The following is a 21308-nucleotide window of genomic DNA, read 5'->3' as shown; positions in this document are numbered from 1 at the left end:
TTCATTTTAATCCATATCATTAGACAGTATAAAAAGTTCCATAAGTGTACTTGTTTTTGTATTTTCTCATTTATTTGGGCTTAAAAAGCTTAACATGTCCTCTTACAACAGTATCGTAACAATCAGTGTTGCTATCAAGTGCTTGTTCATGTACAATTAACCTGAAAAATAATGATAAATTGTTGTTAACCATGTTGAACTGTAATGGCAAAATTTTACGAGTAATTCCTCGAGGTTTTAAATCCACATCTGATCTGTTTTTTCAGTCACAATATTACATCGTAAGTGATTCCACAAAGATAATAACCTGTTTTTATTGAAGTATTGATGATAAGTGACGCATTAAAGATTCGGCATCCCTGTTGTTTAAACGCGTGTTGTATGAATGTGTGTTTCCAGGAGCTGCGGGAGCGTGTTTTGAGAGGGAAATATCGTGTGCCCTTCTACATGTCCACAGACTGCGAGGGAATCCTGCGTCGCTTCCTGGTCCTCAACCCCACAAAGCGCTGCTCCCTGGAGGTGAAGAGGGAAACCCCGTTGCACAATTAGTAGAATAAACACCGATAACATGTGTAGACCGTAGAAAGGAGTTAAAGTTGGAGATATGACTCGACACCGAGCAAACTGTTGAAATTAAAAAGAATTTCACACCTTTCATATCAGATCACGGTTTTCTAATGGTAAACGACATTATTTTATTTCTCAAGGCCTTTCTGTGTTTGTTTTTGTTGTTGTTTTTTCATTCCGCCAGCAAATAATGAAAGATAAGTGGATAAACGTGGGCTATGACGGCGAAGAGTTGAAGCCCCACACAGAACCTGTGGAGGACTTCAGCGACACCGGCCGGATCGGTGAGAAACGCCTTTTACCACCTTACTTTTAACTCGGCGCAAAATGACTCGCTGATAACAGAAATATGTGTGTGATTTCTGTGAAGTAACTTTATTGGCGTTGTTTCAGATGTGATGGTCGGGATGGGATTCAACAGAGAAGAGATCAGAGATTCGCTGGCCAGTCAGAAGTACAATGAGATCACTGCCACATACCTGCTGCTGGGACGCAAGATCGAGGTGAGTGCATCGACTTCGGGTTCGCTGTCTGCTTCTGTATTTAATTCCCTCATGAACCGGACCAACCTGGCATTGGTTGGTCGGCTCAGAGAACCCGTAAAGGTCCAGATCAAGTCCCCGTCTCCAGTCCTAGTATATATTTATGTCGTCTCTGTGTGTTTGTCTGTGTCTCAGCCGGAGGGCACCGAGTCTCGGTCGGCCAGCAGTCTAAGTCTGGCTCGAGTCCGGGCCGGCACCGTCGCCAACGGAACGAGCAAACACTCCACTTCCTCTTCCTCCTCGGGTGCACAGTCTTCCTCCTCCGGCCACAAGGCGCAGCGCAGCGCCTCCACATATCACCGCCAGAGACGACACTCTGACTTCTGTAAGGCAAAAATACCGCGACCGTTGGCGTCGTGGAGTTATTTTTGGACTTGTTGAAGTTGAGGGGGTTCATTCTGAATTGTTTTACTCCTCAAGGTGGTCCGACGGTTCCAGGGTCGACGCACCCCAAGCGAAGCCCCAGTGGCGTCGGCGAAGGGGCGGGTCTTAAAGAGGAGCGGCCGTCGATCCGCAAACCAAGCACCAGTACCGTCGGCTCCCGCAGCATCCCGACCCCCTCCAGTCCCATGGTCAGCTCCGCTCACAACCCAAATAAAGCCGAGATACCTGACCGGCGCAAGGAAGTCAACTCGACCACGGTACGGCCCGAAGGAGGTTTTTGTGTCTTGTGTAACCGAACGATCCCGTTTCATCTCTTATCAATGTAACGGGTACAGATTCCTCAGTTTACAGCACGTTGAGGTTGACGTAGACGTTACGAGAACTGAAAACATTTACATCTCCCGCAGAATAGAGAGGCTGAATAGTAAAACACACCCAGCTTAGATATTAATCATAAAAGAGAGAGAGAGAGTCGTGATTGTACAGCTTTAGATCGACTCTTAAATGATCTGCATGGCAGATACAGGCGGAGCTCATAAACATTTTTGTTTTCAAATAGTGTCAGATAAGTTGTCAGGCAAGTTTTACCTGAGTTTTATTCGCTATTTGTTTTGTGTGTTGAAAGGTCATTTTATTGGGGAACAGAGTTCATTTCAGTACATTTACGTGCTCATGGGTTTACGATTCCTTCTCCAGAACAACATCCCTGCTAGCGCCATGACTCGACGGAACACGTATGTGTGTACAGACCGATCCAGCACTGATAGACCCTCCCTGCTGCAAAACGGCAAAGAAAACAGGTGAGAGGAGCCTCGGCGAGTCTGTCCGTGTCCCTGTTTATCTTTTATGTACGTACGACAAAGCTGAATTGTTTCAATTCAAATAAAAAATTGAAGCAGCTTTGCTTTATTTGTGTGAATTTGGATCATCTCCAATGGCCCTGGAGCATATCATATGAACGTATTTCTGAGGAGCTGAAGGATTTATTACCATCATCAAGTGAGATTACCTGTTTTATACCTGTGTCCAACGTCTCTCTAATCAAAAACACAAGATTTAACGTAAATTGTCCTTTCCTAAACTCCCTGAAGGAGCTTGAGGGTGCTGAGTTGAGAATTAGGTTTAATTTGGGGGGTAAAAATGAACAGATTCGGTTTTATTAGTACACAGGTTATTAATTGATTTGGTGCTGGTGAACATCAGCACATTGAAATAAATTACAGAATTTGAACTTGAATTGTTGCGTGTCCTTGAACCCAGTGCAGGAAATCCATTTGTATTCATAGTGAATACAGTGTGAGATGTTACTGTAGTAAGTTTGTGTGTAAAGACTGGTTTGACGGGTACAGCTCATCTCGTTTTGCACAGAGCTTAGAGAGTGTTTGGCCCGCGGTGTTTGTTCCACACACATTTTGTCTCTTCAAGAGAGGATAAAGGGCTTAAACTGTGCATGAGTGTGAGTTTGTGTGTGTGTGTGTGTGTGTGTGTGTGTGTGTGTGTGTGTGTGTGTGTGTGTGTGTGTGTGTGTGTGTGTGTGTGTGTGTGTGCGCCCAGTATGAACTGTCTGTTGTCATGACAGATGGTTGTCTGCTTGTCAGTCCCAGAGCATGGCACCCGCCATCTCCTCTCCCTCCGTCTCCGTCTCACTCTATTTCTCCGTCCTCCTGGTCTCTCTGGCCTGTTTTCTGTCCCTCTGTCTCTTTATCGCTCTGTAATTTCGTCCCTCCAAGGGAGAGCCAGAAGGTTTGTGTCTGTGGTCTTGACCTCCAGCGAGATTTTCCTGCACGGACGGGGCGGGGATTTTTTTACTGGATTTTATTTTAAAACAAAGGAAAGATGACAGGATGAGGAAAGGAGTGGGTCGATGGGGGGAAGGGGGGATAGATGGGAGAGAGATGGGAGAGGAGGTGAGCAGGGCAGAGCAGCAGGATGAAGTGAGGACTGACACTGTGCCAACGTAACCCTCCACTTGCCTCTGAGGCCTTGTCAATGCGATGCCATGCTAGAGTGGTTGACGGGACGATCGTGTGCATGGGACACACGGGTAGAGAACAAAACACGCCGTAAACTTAAAGCACAGCAGCCAATAAAAATGTATTCATTAATTAATTCAAAATGTCAAAAGTCAAACTTTATTAGTTTTTTCCTTTTTTCACTGTTCTTCCACACGTGTTCAGTCTCCCCCTCTTCTTCTCTTTCTCCTGTCCACATCATTTTTTTTCATTTGTCATCTCTCCTGCCTCCCCACCCCTCTCTCCTGCCTCCCCACCCCTCTCTCCTGCCTCCCCACCCTTCTCTCCTGCCTCCCCACTCCTCTCTCCTGCCTCCCCACCCCTCTCTCCTGCCTCCCCACTCCTCTCTCCTGCCTCCCCACCCTTCTCTCCTGCCTCCCCACTCCTCTCTCCTGCCTCCCCACCCTTCTCTCCTGCCTCCCCACCCCTCTCTCCTGCCTCCCCACCCCTCTCTCCTCCCCACCCTGCCTCCCCTCCCCACCCTTCTCTCCTGCCTCCCCACCCTTCTCTCCTGCCTCCCCACCCCTCTCTCCTGCCTCCCCACCCTTCTCTCCTGCCTCCCCACCCTTCTCTCCTGCCTCCCCACTCTCCTTCTCTCCTGCCTCCCCACCCTTCTCTCCTGCCTCCCCACCCCTCTCTCCTGCCTCCATCCCCGGTGAGGTGCAGTCGGCAGCCAGTTCGCATTGACTTTAACGGCTGCGCTTCAACTTAACCCGTCTAATGGTTCTGCCCCACTTGAACCCTGCGTGGGTGTTATCTAGAGCGTTATGGAAAGCAGCCCCAGGCCACCAGCTAGCCACAGACTCAGAGGTGTGTGTGTGTGTGTGTGTGTGTGTGTGTGTGTGTGTGTGTGTGTGTGTGTGTGTGTGTGTGTGTGTGTGTGTGTGTGTGTGTGTGTGTGTGTGTGTGTGTGTGTGTGTGTGTGTGTGTGTGTGTGTGTGTGTGTGTGTGTGTGATTATAGGTCATATTTCAGGTTAGAGAATAGCCTGTGGTCCATGTGTGAGGAGCAGCACACTTTCTCTTTTTCTGTTCCCCTCTCTCTGTCTTTCTGTTACGTATACTTTTCTTTTCGGTAGTCGTGCTTCTTGAAAACAGTTTGCCATCCATTACTGCATTTATAACTTTATAACTTCAATTTATCTCGGATGTTTTAATTCTGTCGATGTTTGGCAAAAACTCATTTTCTGAAATAGAAATAATAAAATGTTTCGGTGTTGTCATGTAATGATCTTAATTTCAACAAATCTCTTCCATCCCCGCCCCCAACCACCTCTCCAGTACCTTGTCCCACCGCCTTCCCCCCGCCTCTCCCTCAACCCACAGCATTGCCGGCGCCTCTGGGACCTCCTCCTCGTCCTCCACGCCTTCCTCCCGTCTCTCCAGGGGATCCACGGTGAGGAGCACTTTCCACGGAGGGCAGATTAGAGACCGTCGTCCTCCCTCCCACGCTCCCCCGACATCCCCTACGCCGTCCCATGATGCCAGCCCGCTGTCCCACGCCAGGACCCGGGCTACAACCAACCTGTTCAGCAAACTCACCTCCAAGTTGACTCGCAGGTAAGGGGAGAAGCCGGGGCAAGAAGGAGAGGAAAGAGTAGGTTTAGTAGTTCAGCGTTAAAGACGACGAAGGTGAAACAGAAAGATTAAAACAAACAACAGTTTATAACTGCATTGTAGTTTCAGGGTTTGTGGCTTATTTTGACATTTTCAAGTGTTTTTAAGGGTTGTTTTTGTTCGATTATCATTGCTAATGAACTGTGTGTGACAGAAGATTCCCTTTAAGGGATGTATTTTTAGGCATTAAACTGGACAGAGTAGCGTGTTTGCTGTAAACCTTTACATGAAGGTCATGTAGCGAAGCTTGCTGCCTCTCACCGTCTCTTCCTTAACCTGTACTAACCTACCAGCCTTCCTTCTCTAATAATTCAGCTTTACAGGCTTCAGAACTTGTCCTCCTTAATGTCAGACTTGGGTCTAATAGTGTTGATAGTTAATAGTGTCATTTTTGCAATTAAAAAAAAAAAAAAAAAGGATAATATTACAAACGTATATATGTTACATTACAGGAGCGAGCAAGAATTGAGCCGCACAGAAAGACAAAAAAATAAGAGACAAATAAAACTGACATTTGAGGACATGTAGTTTACCAGATGGCCATGAGTATGATATTCTGTCCTGAAGGAGTAACGCTGGCCGTTCGCTTCCTTAAACAGTAGAGACGTGTGTGTTAGGATCTGTGGGAGACGCAGACAGCAGATCCTGCTGCAGCGCTCTCTTTTAACCAATCACAGTGAAGCTTGAGAAAATAGTTCCTATTCAATTGCGTAACCTTTGCAGGGTCTTGTCATGATGCGTTTGTCTCCACCTGAGTGGAGCTAAAAAGATGATAACCTGTTTGACCCAGGTCTGCTGGTAAGCCGGACGTACTGTATGTCTTTGACAGTCTTTTGTTCTTGGCTGCTTATTGTTGCTTTATCTGTTTGTTTGTTTGTTTGTTTGTTTGTTTTGTTTGATTCTTTAACAACTTTGGCTTTTTCTTGCCAGTTCATCTGCCGATCTTCTATCCTCCTTCTCCTGAACTACAGCTCGTTTGATTTGTACTTCTCGACCTCTACTTCTCTCTTCCTGTCTGTCACTCGACGTTGTCTTCTGCTCACTCGCTTTTTCTTTCATTCGATGTCTCTCTGACTCTAATTTTCCTTTTTTTTTCCCATTCCTCTCATCCTCCCTTCACCTCACTTCTCTTCTTCCTCTCTCCTCCTAGGGTCACTCTTGACCCTTCTGAATGTCAGAGCTCAAACAAGTCCATGTCGGGCTGCACCCTCCCACAGGGGACAAAAATAATTAGTAAGTCTTCCTTTCCCATGTTTTTCTGGCTGCTTCTGTCCGTCTGTCTGTCTGGCCGTCTGTCCGTCTGTCTGTCTGTCTGTCTGTCTGTCTGTCTGTCTGTCTGTCTGTCTGCCTGCCTGCCTGCCTGCCAGGTGCCCTGTCATCCCCTCTGCCCCTCATTCGCTGTGTGTTGCAGGTTGGAGTTTAGCTATACAAACATTTATCTGAGTCAAAGCTACTCTACAGGTAGGAATTTAATCGGTGGTTGACTTAAATTCAACTTGCAGGCTTCTGGCTCCGATAAAAAAACAAAAACATCTTTGCTCATGTGGAAACTGGAGAAGCTCTATTTTCTGTTACAAAGTGAATACATGTGAAACATATATTTTCCAGATTTTTGTTTACATTCATCATTTTAAGCAATAACAAAAAAAAAAAGCCTTAAATATTGTCTCTTGCCTGCTGTAGACATTTTATTATGAAATATTTTTGAATCTGAATGCAGGTTGTCAGGAGACATTACACATTTCTAAACTGAAAGGGGGATTTTTGTGGCTGTAGGTTGTGCAGCTTTTCTTCTTTTTTTGATGTGCAGTTTCAGTCAGTACTATCAGATCAGTAGAAAACGGTCACTATTGCTAGCTACAGCATCTACTCAATAAGGGTGTGTTGAAATCAGCAAAATCAGGAATCATTTTTAATTGGTTAATGCATCCATTTTCTTCCACTTATCTGTGCTAATTGAATTAATCCCATGATGAATAATTATTGCTTCATACTGCTGGGAAGTACTGAAAATATATATTATAATGATTGATTCTAGGCCATATTGATTGTTCTGGTGGTCCAATAAACCAGTGTGCTCATAAAAAAGCTATTACACTGCATATGATTCGTATTAAAAAGTCCTTCCAGCAGAAACTTTGCAAAAATTCAGGTTTTGTGTCTCCAGTAAGTTAAGATTAGAAAATCCAAGATTTAAAGCAGCTTTTGGGACTGAACTTAAACCTGAACTCAGAGTAAGTTTCTTCCTATAGAGCAGCTTTCTCTCAAAATGGTATGTTTGTGCTCCTCAAACTCTGATCAGCAGCTGTCTGCCTGAGTGTCTGTCTGTTTGGACTGCTTGTGTCTCTGCTGGCTCGGCGTTATGCTGTAAGCGCTCGTTAGAAGCTGTATGTGCTGCAGCACCGTTACCTGCTTCCAACGAAAAAGGGACGAGAGTTGGTTTGTTGTTTGAGTTTCTGAATGCGGGTATTTAAAGTTTTCCTTTTCGACTACGTAATGGATTCCAATGTCAGCATCAGGTGTGTTGGACCTTTGCCATATAGCTTACATAAGTAGAAATCAATAGTTACTCATAAGCACTTGCACAACACACACACTTGATCACACAACTTATTCGTAGAATAAACAACCGTGTGTGTGTGTGTGTGTGTGTGTGTGTGTGTGTGTGTGTGTGTGTGTGTGTGTGTGTGTGTGTGTGTGTGTGTGTGTGTGTGTGTGTGTGTGTGTGTGTGTGTGTTCCCCGGAGTACGTGAGTTTATTGCAACTCCACTGTACTGGTCTTGACTCATGTAATCAACACCATATGTTTTGCCCATGCTGTTAACAAATCAGCAGTCCTACAGCCGGGCTGTGGATTCTCAGAGAAACCCGGACAGACAGGAAAGGGGGGGGGGGGGCTTTACTGCCGAGTTTGTTCAAGACAGAGGTGGTGGTGGTGGTGGGGTGGGGGGGGGGGTAAAGTATGAAGAACAGTGATTAAGAGAGAATCATTCTCTGCCTTTTGAGAAAAACAACTTAATCAAGGCTAAATTCAACAACTGGTCGTGTACAGTGCATCTCTGGGCAGATATTTCTCATTCATATGTATACTTGGCCAAACGTCGTTTTATATAACGTACTTCCAGACAACTAGTTTTGATAGAAAATGTCCAAAACTGTCAGTCCTTCGGAATCAAAGTGCAAATGTGGATGTGGAGACTGTAAAATGTACTCCAGTATGACTTTGGTTTTTTTGATAGTGACACGGCAATACAAAGAAAACAAAAGGACACAGGTTTACACACTCAAACTTTGTAAAACATTCACGTCGGCTGCAACAAGTCAGTAAAAGTCAATTTGCAACATCGCAGCCTTGAACCTGTGACCATTAAAAAAAAAAACACACAACATGTGTCCGAGCCGAATGCAGGAGATGCTTGTAGAGAAGCATCTCGGCCTGCAACAGTCATCCTGGCTGACTGACCCAGCATCACTGTCGTTTTAAATCAGGATTAGTTACATAACTGGGATTTATCCCTTTCTTAAACTGGGATCTTGCTATTTTTATTATTAATTTGATTCCTTCGTAAGCACGTGACGCCTCTCGTCCTGCTCAGAGGTACCTCGGCGTCGGTCACGGCGGTATTTAAAAAAAATATTTACATAATTAGCGCTGCATAACAATGCACAGGCATGTATTGACCTTACATAACATGGTTTTAGGAAGAAAAAAAAGTATAGGTAAACATCCTACATATTCTTTAGCAATATAAAGGTGTTAAGAGTCAAACATTCCCAGCACAGTTTCTGCAACGAGGCCTCGTGGTCTTAAATTCCCCTCCAGATAGTTGCCAGATGATTACGTGGATAACATTCATTCATAAATGCTGAGGTATATCCCAGTGATTATCTGTGAGGATTAGCAGGGATCTCTGTACTTTTAAAGAGAGGCGATGGAGCCAAAACTGCCGGGACTCACAATCTTAACATTCACTTAGATCTGATTAAACCCACTGCACTTTAAACAACTCCTCACGCTGCACCAGGCTCATATCACAGTAGCTTTCATTCTCCGTTAAAGAGAAACTCTATCAATGAAATCTCCCTGCTTTGCTCCTCTGGGCCACACACCCACCACCACCCCCACCAGTTCCCGGAGTAGCAGTAGAGATCAGGTTGCCAGGTTGGTGGGAAAGAAACAGCCTGGAGAGAAAATAGCAACAGTAGCCCCTAGTGACCACAGATGGGAAGTGCATTGAGCAGCTCCAACCTCCATCTGAACGCATGTCGGATGGAGAAAACGCTTTCATTCAAAGCATTTTGAACATGTGATACTCTTCTCTCTAAGCTGTAAAGACTTGGCCTGGACTATTTCCCTCGTGAATGTGACGGAGCTGCGATGTGTCGTTAGAAAAGACGCAGACTTTGAGTGGAAACGTGTCTCGTCTCCAGAGTCGTCTTTTAACTCGCTAATTTGTGCTTCTACCAGCATCAGATTTGTGTTGTGTGTGAGTCATGTGTGGACACCACTGTAACACACGTTATATTGTCCGTTGAATCGTGGCCCCGTGCCACAGATTCACTCCCTCTGCATCCGTTTACCCTCCTCACTCGTTTTGTCGGTGACTTGGACGCTTCGTCGTTTCACATCCATCCAGTGTTTTCAGTGTCTCGTGCAGGTCGATGGAAATCCATCCTAGTTGTGGTGTTCTGTGTCGTGTTTGGTGGACTGGTTGACGTAGCTGCTGATCGGGGGCCATTACAACGGGACGTGGGGTGGAGGTGGGATTGATGTGAGGATGTAAATTGGCCGATTGATTCCTAACGGATACGTTTTTCTTCTTCTTGAGGGTCACAGATGAACCGGAGAGAAATGGCAGATCTCCGGTCACAAGGTGAGTTCACGTCTTTGTTTCCACGTTGACCGTCTGTTGCTGAAGGTCGATTTTTGTTCCTGAGAGTTTGAGATTATTGTCATCAGAATCAGACACCTCCTTAATGCTTCATGGATAAGAGGCCTAAAAATGCTTTACTTGCACTGTACAAGATATAACAGTAAATTGCAATCTGAGAAGTGCAGTGTTCTCATTTTAGAGGCCTGAATTATCATTTATTTACACTTTTGCATGATCCAACATGTTCATGATCACATTCTTGTGTTAATTTTTCTCTTGCATGTGATTAGGACATACGGAAATGCAATTAAAACAATTTTTTTTTTTTAATTTTCAAGCTCATAGAGAGACGACGCTGTGTGTTTAAAGCAGTCGATCACAAACATTAAAACAAAGAAATAGGCATAAATCTGTATCAAAGATCTTGTAAAATCAAGAACAGTAGGTCAACATGAAAAACTTGAATTGCTGTTAACTTTTATTTCCCCAATAACCCCAATCTGAAGAAAGGAATGGACGATGGAGTGACCTGAATGCTGTTTCACGTCATTTGCCAAAAACAACAGCGTTTATTTTAGTGCAGAAAACGTGTCACTTCGTTCTTCACATGGAGAACAATCACACGACAACGCAAACAATCAGAGCATCTGAATTTATTATTACAGAGAGACTTCGATTAGATCGAAGCTTAAAAACACATCGATAACAAGCACATGAATCTCTTTCTAATCATTGTATTATTCGATTATATTCATATCTCTTGTATTTTTATTTTTTTACATGGTTATGGGTCTCATTTTCATCAGTGTGTTACTAAAAGGTCTTGTGCACTCCCTCTCAGCCTCAGCTGCTCCTGCCCAGTCGCAGGTTAAAAACAGCAGGTAAACAAACGCACAGCGCCGGGCTGAGGTTAGCTGACAGGCGGCGGTGCGGCCGTAGATACTGAGTGTGCCTCCTTGTGGTAGACGACCCCCCCCTGCAAGTAGCACGGTTGACTTTCAATGAGAGAAAAACACACCTGCAGGTTGATGTATTGATGATTGTGTTGTTTTAGAAAAACTGTGAAAAGCACAATTCTAAACAAGTCAAGTAAAAAAAAAAAAAAAAACACAAAACAAACAGTAATCCGCATTTATGGATTTATAGTCTTGGTGTTAAATTATTAAACGACAATAATCGTCACTCCCTGTTTGACAGAGATCACTCGTGTGAACAGTAGTTTTGAGTGGGGTTTCGTTTGCATAGACATTTTCTGTTGTTACATCAAGTCAATATATGTTGTTGGACTAGAAAATACACATTTATCTACGACCGATAGGAAATTAAAATCCTTTAATGTATGATATTAATTATTTTTCTTCTTCTCCCCCTCACGCTCACACATTCACGCTCATACAACCGCATTCATTCACTTGTCTCCATCTCCATCTCCCCCATACATGAACTTCTTGATCCTTAAATCTGTTCATCAACCTTCATCCTCCTCCTCCTCCTTCTCCTCCTCCTCCTCCTTCCCCTGTTACACATCCCACATCAACCTCACCTATTTATAAACCCTCCCTCCTCCACATGCATCGCCCCTTCCCGCCCCTTCCCTTCCAGTCGCCATCTATCTGGGCATCAGAAAGCAGCCGAGCCCCGGACCCCCCGATGCGGCTGGGATGTGAGGGTGCGGAGCCCCCGCGACCCGGCCGAGGTGGTGCTGGCGCTTCGTGAGGCGGCGCAGGGCTGCGGCTGCCAGGTCCACCTAGCCGGGCCTTTCCTCCTGTCCTGCACCCACGGAGCAGCCGGCGCCCGCGTGGCCTTCGAGGCCGAGGTCTGCCAGCTGCCCAGCGGGCTGGGCCAGAGCAGCGGTGTGAGGTTCAGGCGCCTGTGGGGGGCACCGTTAGCCTTCAGAGACATCGCCACCAAAGTGTCCAAGGAGCTGGAGCTCTGAGGGCGACCGGAGGCGGGGCAGATTGATGACACGCGGGACAGGTTGGGGAATGAGGAGGGATGAAGAGGAGGAGCGAGGAGGAACCAGTAGCTTCTTCTCTTCCTCCCCGGGCTCCACCTCAGCTGATGTGGCTAGCGATGCCTCGCCTCCGCCAAAGACCCTCCTCTTCTGATGCCACCAATCACAGCCAGACAAACGGATGCACGGATGCGGTTCGGCCGCCGTCCGCAGACTTATGATGACCCTTGACCTTGGAGCTGTCAGTCACCTACGATCCCTGCTTAGCACACGCCACCACCTCCATATTATGAGCCCACGGAGTCAAACTGTCTTTTTGTTTTTCACGATTTCATATTTGAGGATGATAAGGATGGTGTTGCTGAGAACGATAGAGATCCATAATGTGTTGTTGTGGACATTGTTATTCCTATTGTGTCATATTTGTCATCATTCCTTTTTAAAGAGCTGCTATTTAAAGAAATGTTTTAAAAAAAATTGTGTATTAACTTTATTGTCTTTCTTTTAATGCTTTTAAAACCGGCAGACTTTTGACATCCGTTGTCATTATCGGAAACAAACGTCACGTTTAAGAAGTGAAGGCGCAGTCTGACCTCCGGCCTCTAGAGGGAGACATGCAGAAATGCAGAGGCTTGTGACACACTGAACGGAGTATCAAGCAATCACAGGTATGAACAAAAACCCATGTTTCTGCTCAGTTGGGAATGTTTGCGCCATTTCTGGAGAAACGTTTGCTTGTCTGCCCGTTTCAGTGTGTGAACAGCCGATGAGCAAAGCTGCCCGGTAACACAGGACCCACCCGATCAGCTGATCGTTTGAGCTCATGCTGCGCTCCTTACAAATACTCAGTCTCATTGTATTGTCCCTTTGTGATCTTTATCAAGAATTAAATAACAAATAAACAAAACTGTTTTGATCGTTCAAAGGTGCAATTTGTTCCTTGCAAAAGAAAATCTGGATTTTCCAATCGGAGCCGTGACGTTTGACACAACAGGATGTCTCAGCTGTCACTTTAGTTTGTTAGTTTCTGGACCACTTTACATTGTTTTATCTGAACAGCCTCTACTCGCCGGGTTTTAATTTAATTCGGTTAGAACAGCCAGCCAATCAGAATGCATTATTAGGACACACCGTTTAAAAGTAAAGTAAAGTACATTTCTATCCATCGTAAATTTGGAAGCAAAATGAACATGTGAATTAGTTTTCGCAGCACGCTTAGTGTCAAGATGAAGTCGTTTTTACTGGTCCTATAGTTTAATCTGATATGATGGGAATTTACTGTATGATACTAAAAGTACAAATGTTCACCTCTTTTCCTGCAAAGCCGACGCAGACATCATTTAAACACCCAAAAAAACAACAAGCCCTTATTTTCTGTTAACTTTGATTTGTTTGCTCTTTAAAAGGTCACCTTTAAGTTTTTTTTCATGACAATTGAATCTCTTTCCCCACACATGATTACTGGAGCTCAAACGGAGGAGTGGATGTTCTGGTAGCGTTTTGGTTTTACAACATTAGAGTCTGTCAGAGAGCCGTTGCCATCGCTTTTCCTCGAGTGTAGTGCAATACAGCCACGAAGCCAAGAATCAAGACTTGAATAAGCATTGATTTAAGACTTAATAGGGCTCTTTTGTTTGGTTTATTTTTGGAAGTTTTGATATTCCTGGTATGATGTTTAAATTGATTGAGCACTTTTTTGCTTCTTTTTTTTTTTTTTTTTTTTGCCAGTATTTCACTTTACTGTACTGGTGGGGTTTTTAAATAATCTGTATTTTTTTTCTGTATCTGTAATTTGTTTAAAAAAAAAATCACATTGTATCGCACATTTAAAGCCCTTTTAAGAGAATAATTTGCATTCTGAATGCCTTTCTTTGCTTCTATGTACCTCCCTACAGCAGCTTCTTGACTTTCCATATAGAGAAACCAGCTGTGATGACTTCTGGTTTCCAGGTAGATGTGCCATTTGGTTTCAGTGATGCCTCAGTTTATTAATAAGGAGACGGAGGTAGAAAATACCACATTTCTGATGAGCTACAGTTCACAATGGCAGCGTGTCTCATCAAGGTTTGCTTTTTGTTTGTCCGATATGTCATTTGATTTGCGTTCCTATCCGTAGCAACACTGATATACAAACTTTAGCCTTTTCCCTCTGTTGACCAATCAGGCTGCAGCTCTGCCGAGAGGTGCTTGACTGTTGACCAATCAGATTCAAGTATTGCCGTGCGAGGTTTATGACTGTTAACCAATCGGACTCCTGCCTCATCAAGCCACGGTGCAGTTTTAAAACCTGCGGGCGTGCGCGTGGATGAGGCAGTGGATTCAGATGGGAACATGACCTCGAATGACCTTTTAAGAAATTCGTATCTTTTCTCTTATATATTAAAAAAAATAAAAAAATAAATTAAAAAAAGTGCAGCTCATCACAGAACAAAGCTCCCCAGATTCAACAAATATCGGCGAGTCCACCAAGTGCTACATCGATGATGTATCGCTGACACCGACAACTCCAAAATCAAAAGGTTGCCGTACTTGTATTGTAACTCTATAAAGCCGAGCAAATATAACTTGTACTTTTGAAGTATGCCTGCATCTAACGGAAACCTCGATACGGGAGCGTTAGATGTTACAGCAGATGTGTGATCTTTACCACAGGATGTGTGCGTGTCATGGGCGATATCAGCGGCAGCAGGTGTCCACCACTGTCTGAAAATGTGAAGCTGTGATTTAGGGCTAGTTTTGCAATTTCTTTTTCTGTTGTTTTTTTTTGTATTATTTTATTTTATGTTATTTTTCGTGTACCACTGGGCCTCGGCCCCTGAGGCTGTTCTCTAGATGCGGTTAGGTCCATGCTTTAAGGCTACAGTTCTCTTGTATAGTGTGTTCGAAGCTGTCGCTGTTTCAATAAAAATTAACTTATGGGCTGAAATTACAGAAATGATCGACCTGCAATCCTGCATGTCTCCTAGGAAATAATGTGTGACACAAAAATAAAGACTTTCAACCTCTTTTATATTTTATGTCTCTTTTCTTTTTCTTTTTCTTTAGATCAAATATGGATTTAATAGCTTTGGAGTAGAATCACACCAGTTTCTTTGTATTACTGTTGGATTGTATGATGTGTGTGTGTGTGTGTGTGTGTGTGTGTGTGTGTGTGTGTGTGTGTGTGTGTGTGTGTGTGTGTGTGTGTGTGTGTGTGTGTGTGTGTGTGTGTGTGTGTGTTTCCCGTAAAGAGAAGATGAAGGAGAAGGTTTGATTGTTACATGGGGCATCGTTTAATAGTCCAGTTATATTTTACAACCAAAATGTTTTCCTTTGGTGCGTCTACATAGCCACGACCAGACTATGCATGGATTGATCCCAGGATGTTGCGGAGAAGATGACAAGATGGATGATTAGTTACAGGAAAATTAAGAGGATCCAAAAGGAAAGTAGGAAAGGAAAGGGTGTGGTTAGCGTAAGTAAGAAAGGAAGAAGAGAGAAAAGTGGAGTGTCTTGATGGAAAGAAGTAAGCAGGAAGTAGCCAATTGGCCAAAACCAGTAAAATAACTTTACAGCAAGGCTACCCGTTCATTTTTTTATAAAATAAAAAAACAAACAAACAGACAGGTCATTCATTCATGGTTTGTCTGTCCTCTTTACTTCTGGGCGGGGATCATGCCATCGATGGACTCTCCCTTCTCGAGCTTCTTCTCCATCTCAACCATCAGCTTGACACCGTCGACCACCATCTGGACCTGGTCCACCTCGGAGGAGCCCAGACGGTCAGCGTTGGAGATGTCGAACACGCCGCCCACGGAGGCTGTGTCCACGCCGCCTGGAGGAAAGAGAAGCGGGAAGTCAGGAACACCGGTAGGAGCATCCCGGGAGCGTTACCATGCAGAGCTGGCTGGGAATGGAACAACTCTTTTCACGTGTTTCCCCTGAAATGTGGAGACTTTCATTATTTCATTATTCACTATTTATTTTTTGTGTGTTTTGCTCATGTGTGTGTGTGTGTGTGTGTGTGTGTGTTTATTCATTGGCTTTTATTTTTGTATTCTTTAAAAAAAAAAAAAATAAAAATTATCCAACTTATTTTGATTGTATGTTTGTAATTTCTTTCTTACTGTGTGCTTCCCATGTTTGTTTGTTTTTTCCTGTGTTCCTACGCTGCTGTGACGACTACATTTCCCCACAGTGAGATTAATAAAAGTCGTATCTCATCTCGTCTTATTACCTGTGCCACGCTTCTGCAGACGCAGCCTGGTCAGGATCTCCTCGAACTTGGGGTGTGTGCTCAGCTTGGCCAGCTTGACGTGCACGCCGCCGCGCAGGCCGGTTCCCAGGTTGGAGGGGCAGGTCAGGACGTAGCCCAGATGCTCGTTCCACATGAAGCCGTGGTTGTGCTTCTTGAAGATCTCCTCAATCTGACCGAGTTGGAGTAAATTTAAAATGAATAATGTCGCTCGTTAGGAATTAAACGTCACACCGCCCAGATATGCTCCAGTATGTCTTTTTTGTGTGTTACCTTAAGCAGGCCGGTGCAGAAGCGTCTGAAGACCTCCTTCATGTTGCCTCCCTTCTGCATGGAGATGACACGCAGGTGATCCTCCTCGTTCACCCAGACCAGGAAGGTCTTGTTGTCGTTGTGCCTTCGGGAAGAAAAACATTAAAAATCCAGCTCTTGATTTACGTTGAACAGAAATAGTTCTTTAATATGACACTCTGTTTTTTTGGTTGTTTTTTTTAAAGCACTGCTGTGTAGTTGATGTGGCAAAGCGATAACTCATTAACAGGATGTAGGGAGCAGTGTGCTGCAGCTGTGTGACACACATCAACAGATGTTTGAATAAATCTGGCTTTTCATAAACTGGCTGAGAGAAAGAGGCAGATGGTGATAGTTTTAAAGGTTTGCTTGGGAGGGACAGATGGGAGATTTTAGTTTAAAGGTGGATGTTTGTTTTCTGATCGGGTCACATTCAAATCACAACTGAAAACCCACCTTTTTAAAGCTGCTTTTAATGTTTGATTCATATTGTTTAATCAGAATATCTTAATCTGATTGTTGTGTGATTTGCACTTTTATTGTGTTGTCTCGATCATATGAACCTGTAAAGTGTCTTTTGAGTGTCCTGAAAAGCGCTGTACAGGTAAAATGTTGTATTATTATTATCATTATTTGTGTTTTTGTGTTTGCATAGACTCACAAAGCTGATTTTACAATTGATTATTGGATACACTTGATCACCGTTTTGCTTTTTAAAACAAGGACAGCCTTGATCGAACCAATTTGGAATTATAATTTCATTTCCTGTCTGCGTTTCTCACCAGATGCCTCTGGCGTCGGGCCAGTCACGGGCCATACCGGCGCAGGTCAGCAGGGGGGACACGGGCTTGTCAAACAGGAAGTGATCAGCGATCAGCTTGTCCTGATCGGCGTCGGACATGCCGTCCAGGGGGTAGTACTTTCCCTTGAACTCACCATCCAGGCTGGCCAGAGCTGACAGGAAACAAGGAAGGAAAGTGTTCAGAGAAAAGAGGTCAGTCTCTGACAAACACGTCTGTTTCTACAAACATGTGTTACAGCTGTGGTATTCACCCTCAATGGACAGATTCTGAATGGCTCTGCGCTCTCCACGGCTGTTGTGGGGGGGCAGGGTGAATCCCTTGATGCTGCGGCCGGTACGGACGCGGCTGGACAGCACGTAGTTGGGGTCCAGGTCGTCGCCACCCTGCGGGGAGGAAAAGACGACGCCGGCATTATTTTATTGTTCCCGGATACGTTTTGGTGTTTCCCCCTTCGTCCCAGTTGAGGAAGCGTTGACGCGTCTTTCCTCTCGGCCTCAGACTGTACCGACATTTTGGAGGATCAGTTTGTCACCTTCAGGTTCTCGAAGTTCAGGTCGGTCTTGTGCTTGTCGGTGGGTTTGTACCCGCCGTGACGGTCGGAGATGATGGGGTCCAGCAGATCCTTGAAGACCTCGTAGGACTCCTCGTCACCAGCAACGCAGCCCACGGTCATGATGAAGGGGTGACCTTGTGAGGGAGGGAGGGGGAAGGAGAGGGGGGGTTAAGTTGGTAAATTTACAATGTAGTTCAGCTTTGAAGATTGACATGTTCGTTGGTGAAAGGTGTCTTTGTGTCTGTTGTATTGAACGTGAGGTCCTCTTTTACCTGCACCGCTACGTGACGAGGAGTTTTTTTTTTATCCTGTTTTAGAGGATATCATAATCATAAGCTCCGTTAATTTGAGGTCTTTATGTGTGTTTGTCTCTATGCTGACGACTCGCTCCTTCTTACCAGGGTTGTCAACACCAGTCTGGATGACGTCATCCACGGTGAAGCCGCTGGGGGTGGACTTTCCCCTCAGCTTGCCGTAGATTTCCTTGTTCAGCACCTACAGACACACGGTGCAGGTCAGTCACGCGACTTCCTCTGTCTTTAAAGTTTTGGAGCAATTGTCCAGGTCACGGTCAATCTAAGTGTTATCCGAAGGACACTGGACTTGTTTGTGTTACAGGTGAAAGATGTTTCAGGTGAAATGTCTTCAATTACATTTAGGTCTTTAAACGTTATGCTGTGAGAGACAGAAACAAATCTAAAAAAAAAAAACCCGTCAAAAGTCAAATAAAACGTGTTTTTCAGGTGTCAGAGTAGGATTTGTACCTTGGCCATGTGGTTGTTGTGCAGGGACAGATCGGGGTACTCGTCGTCCGTGGTGAACTTCATTTTGTAGTCGTTGTGGCAGTTCTTCGCCATGGCTGCGATTCTTACTCCGTCTGAGAGGAGAAAAAGTGTTTTTAGTTATTTTCAAAAGCTGCATTATTATTTTGAGTTATTTGGTGAGACTGAGGTTTAAGAAAGGAGAATTTGGAGTTTAAAAAAAAAAAATCGTTTTGACATTTGCAGCAATGTGAGAAGCAAACTGTAACACAGCATATGGTGCAGTTAATACCATATTTCTTATCTGGCATTTCTCCAAGTTTTTCAAGCACCTTGTCTATTAGTCTTCTGGTGAAGAGGAGACACCTTCTCATTCTTTGGTTATTTCTTTCTGTCTCTTTGTCTCTCTTCCTATCTGTCCACATGCTTGTCTCCATGACCGTCTCACCACCTGTCTTCCCCTCACTCACAGCGAAGCCTATTTAAAGCATGACTCTCTCACTTCCTGCCCTGCACCCCTCCTCCCCTACTTGTTGCAGGGAGTCTCCAACACATTGTAATGAATGGTTTTCTATCTCGTCCCGCTCCATTCAGCCTAATAACCAGGTGGCACAAACAGCTGCAGTAACAACTTCTGAACTGAAAACTGCACCAACGCTCAAAAACCTAATAACCTGCCTCATCTTCATTTGTCTCGAGACATAGTTTTTTTTTTATATTCTTTTTTGATCCTTTAAGTTTGAAGAGAACTAAGAAAACCTCTCAAAGAAAACAGGAAGTAAATCATTTCTGTGTATGTCTGGCACTATAACACATTTTGGGACTTAATGACCTTAAACCAAAATGACGTTACTACAAATCTCTAAATACAAAGCTGGAGTGAACAAGGCTGCAGCTGTAGAAGAAATAAATCTACAACTTCTAGCTGCTGTTCTTTATCCAGTCACGAGCCAGTCTATCTCTCCTTCAGGCGGAGGTCAAAGTCAGCAGTTGGGTCATTGAGCGGCGGGGCAGCAGACCGACGACACCTGGTAACACCGAAAGGTCACAGCTTGCATACCTCCACGAGTCCCAGGACTAAATCAAGCGCTCCTAAACTATTCAAAGACACCTCAAGCCTGTCCTGCTGGCGTCAGCAGCAGCTGATAGATAGTCACAACTGCTTGAGTGAAACTACACATACTTCCAGCAGCTACCCTTACACCAGCAGACCAGGTACCCACAACAGGGTCGAGTCTTTCAAACAGAAAACATATTTTCAAGCTACGGTGTGTGACGGTAGAAGATCAAAGTACATTTTTATAGTTTCCATGTCAGGAAAACATGTGCAAAGCTTCACAGGAATCCAAGTAAAAAAAAAAAAAAAAAAAAAAGAAAGAATATGATAAGCTGTCATGGCTCAGAGTTCACCAGTGGAGGGAATCTGTCAGATTTTGGTTGCCCTTGTAGAACAATTTTGTTTTCACGAGGCTTGGCCAAAAGACACTCCAATATCTCCCATGGAATTATCAAAAAGATCTACTAAAGCACCGCGTTGTTTTTGTTTTTTTACCTGCTTAGGAGAAAAGAAAGAGGTTAACAGATCCCGGGATCAGATCCTGTTCACCAAATGTAGGGGTTGCCCAGCGCTGCTGGGTGATGGACTTAAGTATTTATACCCAGACCTCTGTCGCCATTGGCTGACCGAGCTCGGGGGTCCCCTCATTTGATTGGTCACGGGAGGTTCTCGCTCGGCCGTGTTTCTAAAAGGCAAGAACCAACATCACACAACACTCGAGACGAGAGACGAGGCAACAGCTGCAGCTGCCCCGTCCACCGTTTCACCTTGTGCCTGAATGCAGCTGCTCGACGGGAGCCTGCAGGAAAGAACATTGTAGAAACTCACATGAAATCTTCAACAATTCATGACATGCGTGCAAAAAAATTCAAAATTCTAGAGCACATCAAAGACAGAGAAAAAAAAAGCATTTAAATTAAATTTAAATTGGGATTTTTGTTGTTATTATTTAAATATTTTTTAGTATACAGCATAATAGTGTGCAGCCTTGTTTTGAACAAGGATCTTTTTAACTTATTTCACTAGAGCTGCTGGCAACTGATGGTTTGAACACTTAAAGAAAGAAATGCTTGCTGTATTGAATCTTCTAAATTCCTTTCATAAGTGTTCCTCTGGAGTTAAAATAACCACTTTGTCTTGGATTACATCATCGCAAATTTTCAAGTTCACAGATCGGATTTCATCGAGCTGTGGACCCTCACCGACCAAATTGCTAAGAGGAGGTGTCTGCATGAGTTTAAGATGTGTGGTACTGCTCCCTGTGGGGGAAGTCTTGCAGTGATGCGTAGTGACAGGCTCTCCAAACTCAAAACCTTCATGTCTCTTTCGATGTTTGTATCAAAAAGTGTTTGTGTAGTCGGGGTGCAACTTTCTTGGTATGTGTTCTTCAGAAGTTTGACCAATTTCATTAAAACATCACGTCTGATTTGTTTCAGGTTTGGTATCATTTCTCACTGTATCCAATGCCTAAGGTGCTCATACTCCATGAGACCTGCCTCTGATTATAAAACCCAGAGACCAGCTCTTCCTGTATCAGTGCCAGCTCCATTACCCCCCACTTGTAATGTGATAGACCTCAGTAATCTACCCACAGACAGATATTAAATCATTCACATCATGTGACAGAGTAGAAGTTGTGGGGCGGAGCTGAGAAGAAAGTG

General features: G+C 44.3%; 2 protein-coding genes across 5 annotated transcripts in view; one reads left to right on the top strand and one right to left on the bottom strand.

The window, feature by feature from the left end:
• mark4b (MAP/microtubule affinity-regulating kinase 4b) overlaps nt 1–15437 on the top strand; it is a 45349-nt gene extending 29912 nt beyond the window's left edge. Inside the window, exons 9-18 of one of the 4 annotated variants that reach the window (XM_069718308.1) lie at nt 400–519; nt 752–851; nt 961–1070; nt 1245–1434; nt 1530–1750; nt 2190–2293; nt 4785–5063; nt 6271–6353; nt 9958–9994; nt 11597–15437. In XM_069718308.1, the coding sequence (XP_069574409.1) occupies nt 400–519; nt 752–851; nt 961–1070; nt 1245–1434; nt 1530–1750; nt 2190–2293; nt 4785–5063; nt 6271–6353; nt 9958–9994; nt 11597–11930 (1578 nt within the window). In that variant the 3' untranslated portion in view covers nt 11931–15437. Of the gene's footprint in view, nt 1–399; nt 520–751; nt 852–960; nt 1071–1244; nt 1435–1529; nt 1751–2189; nt 2294–4784; nt 5064–6270; nt 6354–9949; nt 9995–11596 lie in introns of all 4 variants that reach the window. The other 3 variants (XM_069718310.1, XM_069718309.1, XM_069718311.1) reach the window with 3 other exon arrangements.
• On the bottom strand, nt 15197–20249 carry ckmb (creatine kinase, muscle b). Its single transcript, XM_069718320.1, has 9 exons — nt 20143–20249; nt 18594–18706; nt 18228–18324; nt 17809–17963; nt 17527–17659; nt 17256–17427; nt 16456–16579; nt 16165–16354; nt 15197–15762 (listed from the first exon to the last, which is right to left on the bottom strand). The coding sequence occupies exons 2-9, from the start codon at nt 18684–18686 to the stop codon at nt 15584–15586; spliced, it is 1143 nt and encodes a 380-aa protein (XP_069574421.1). The 5' UTR covers nt 18687–18706; nt 20143–20249; the 3' UTR covers nt 15197–15583.
• Nucleotides 20250–21308: the final 1059 nt, after the last annotated feature.

Source organism: Brachyistius frenatus, unplaced genomic scaffold (assembly GCF_029030835.1).
Source record: "Brachyistius frenatus isolate BFR_SWC_R1_liver_20210118 unplaced genomic scaffold, ASM2903083v1 Contig_189, whole genome shotgun sequence".
NCBI classification, from domain to species: Eukaryota; Metazoa; Chordata; class Actinopteri; family Embiotocidae; genus Brachyistius; species Brachyistius frenatus.
Note: the sequence above shows the minus strand (reverse complement) of the source record. Positions and strands in the feature narration are given on the sequence as shown.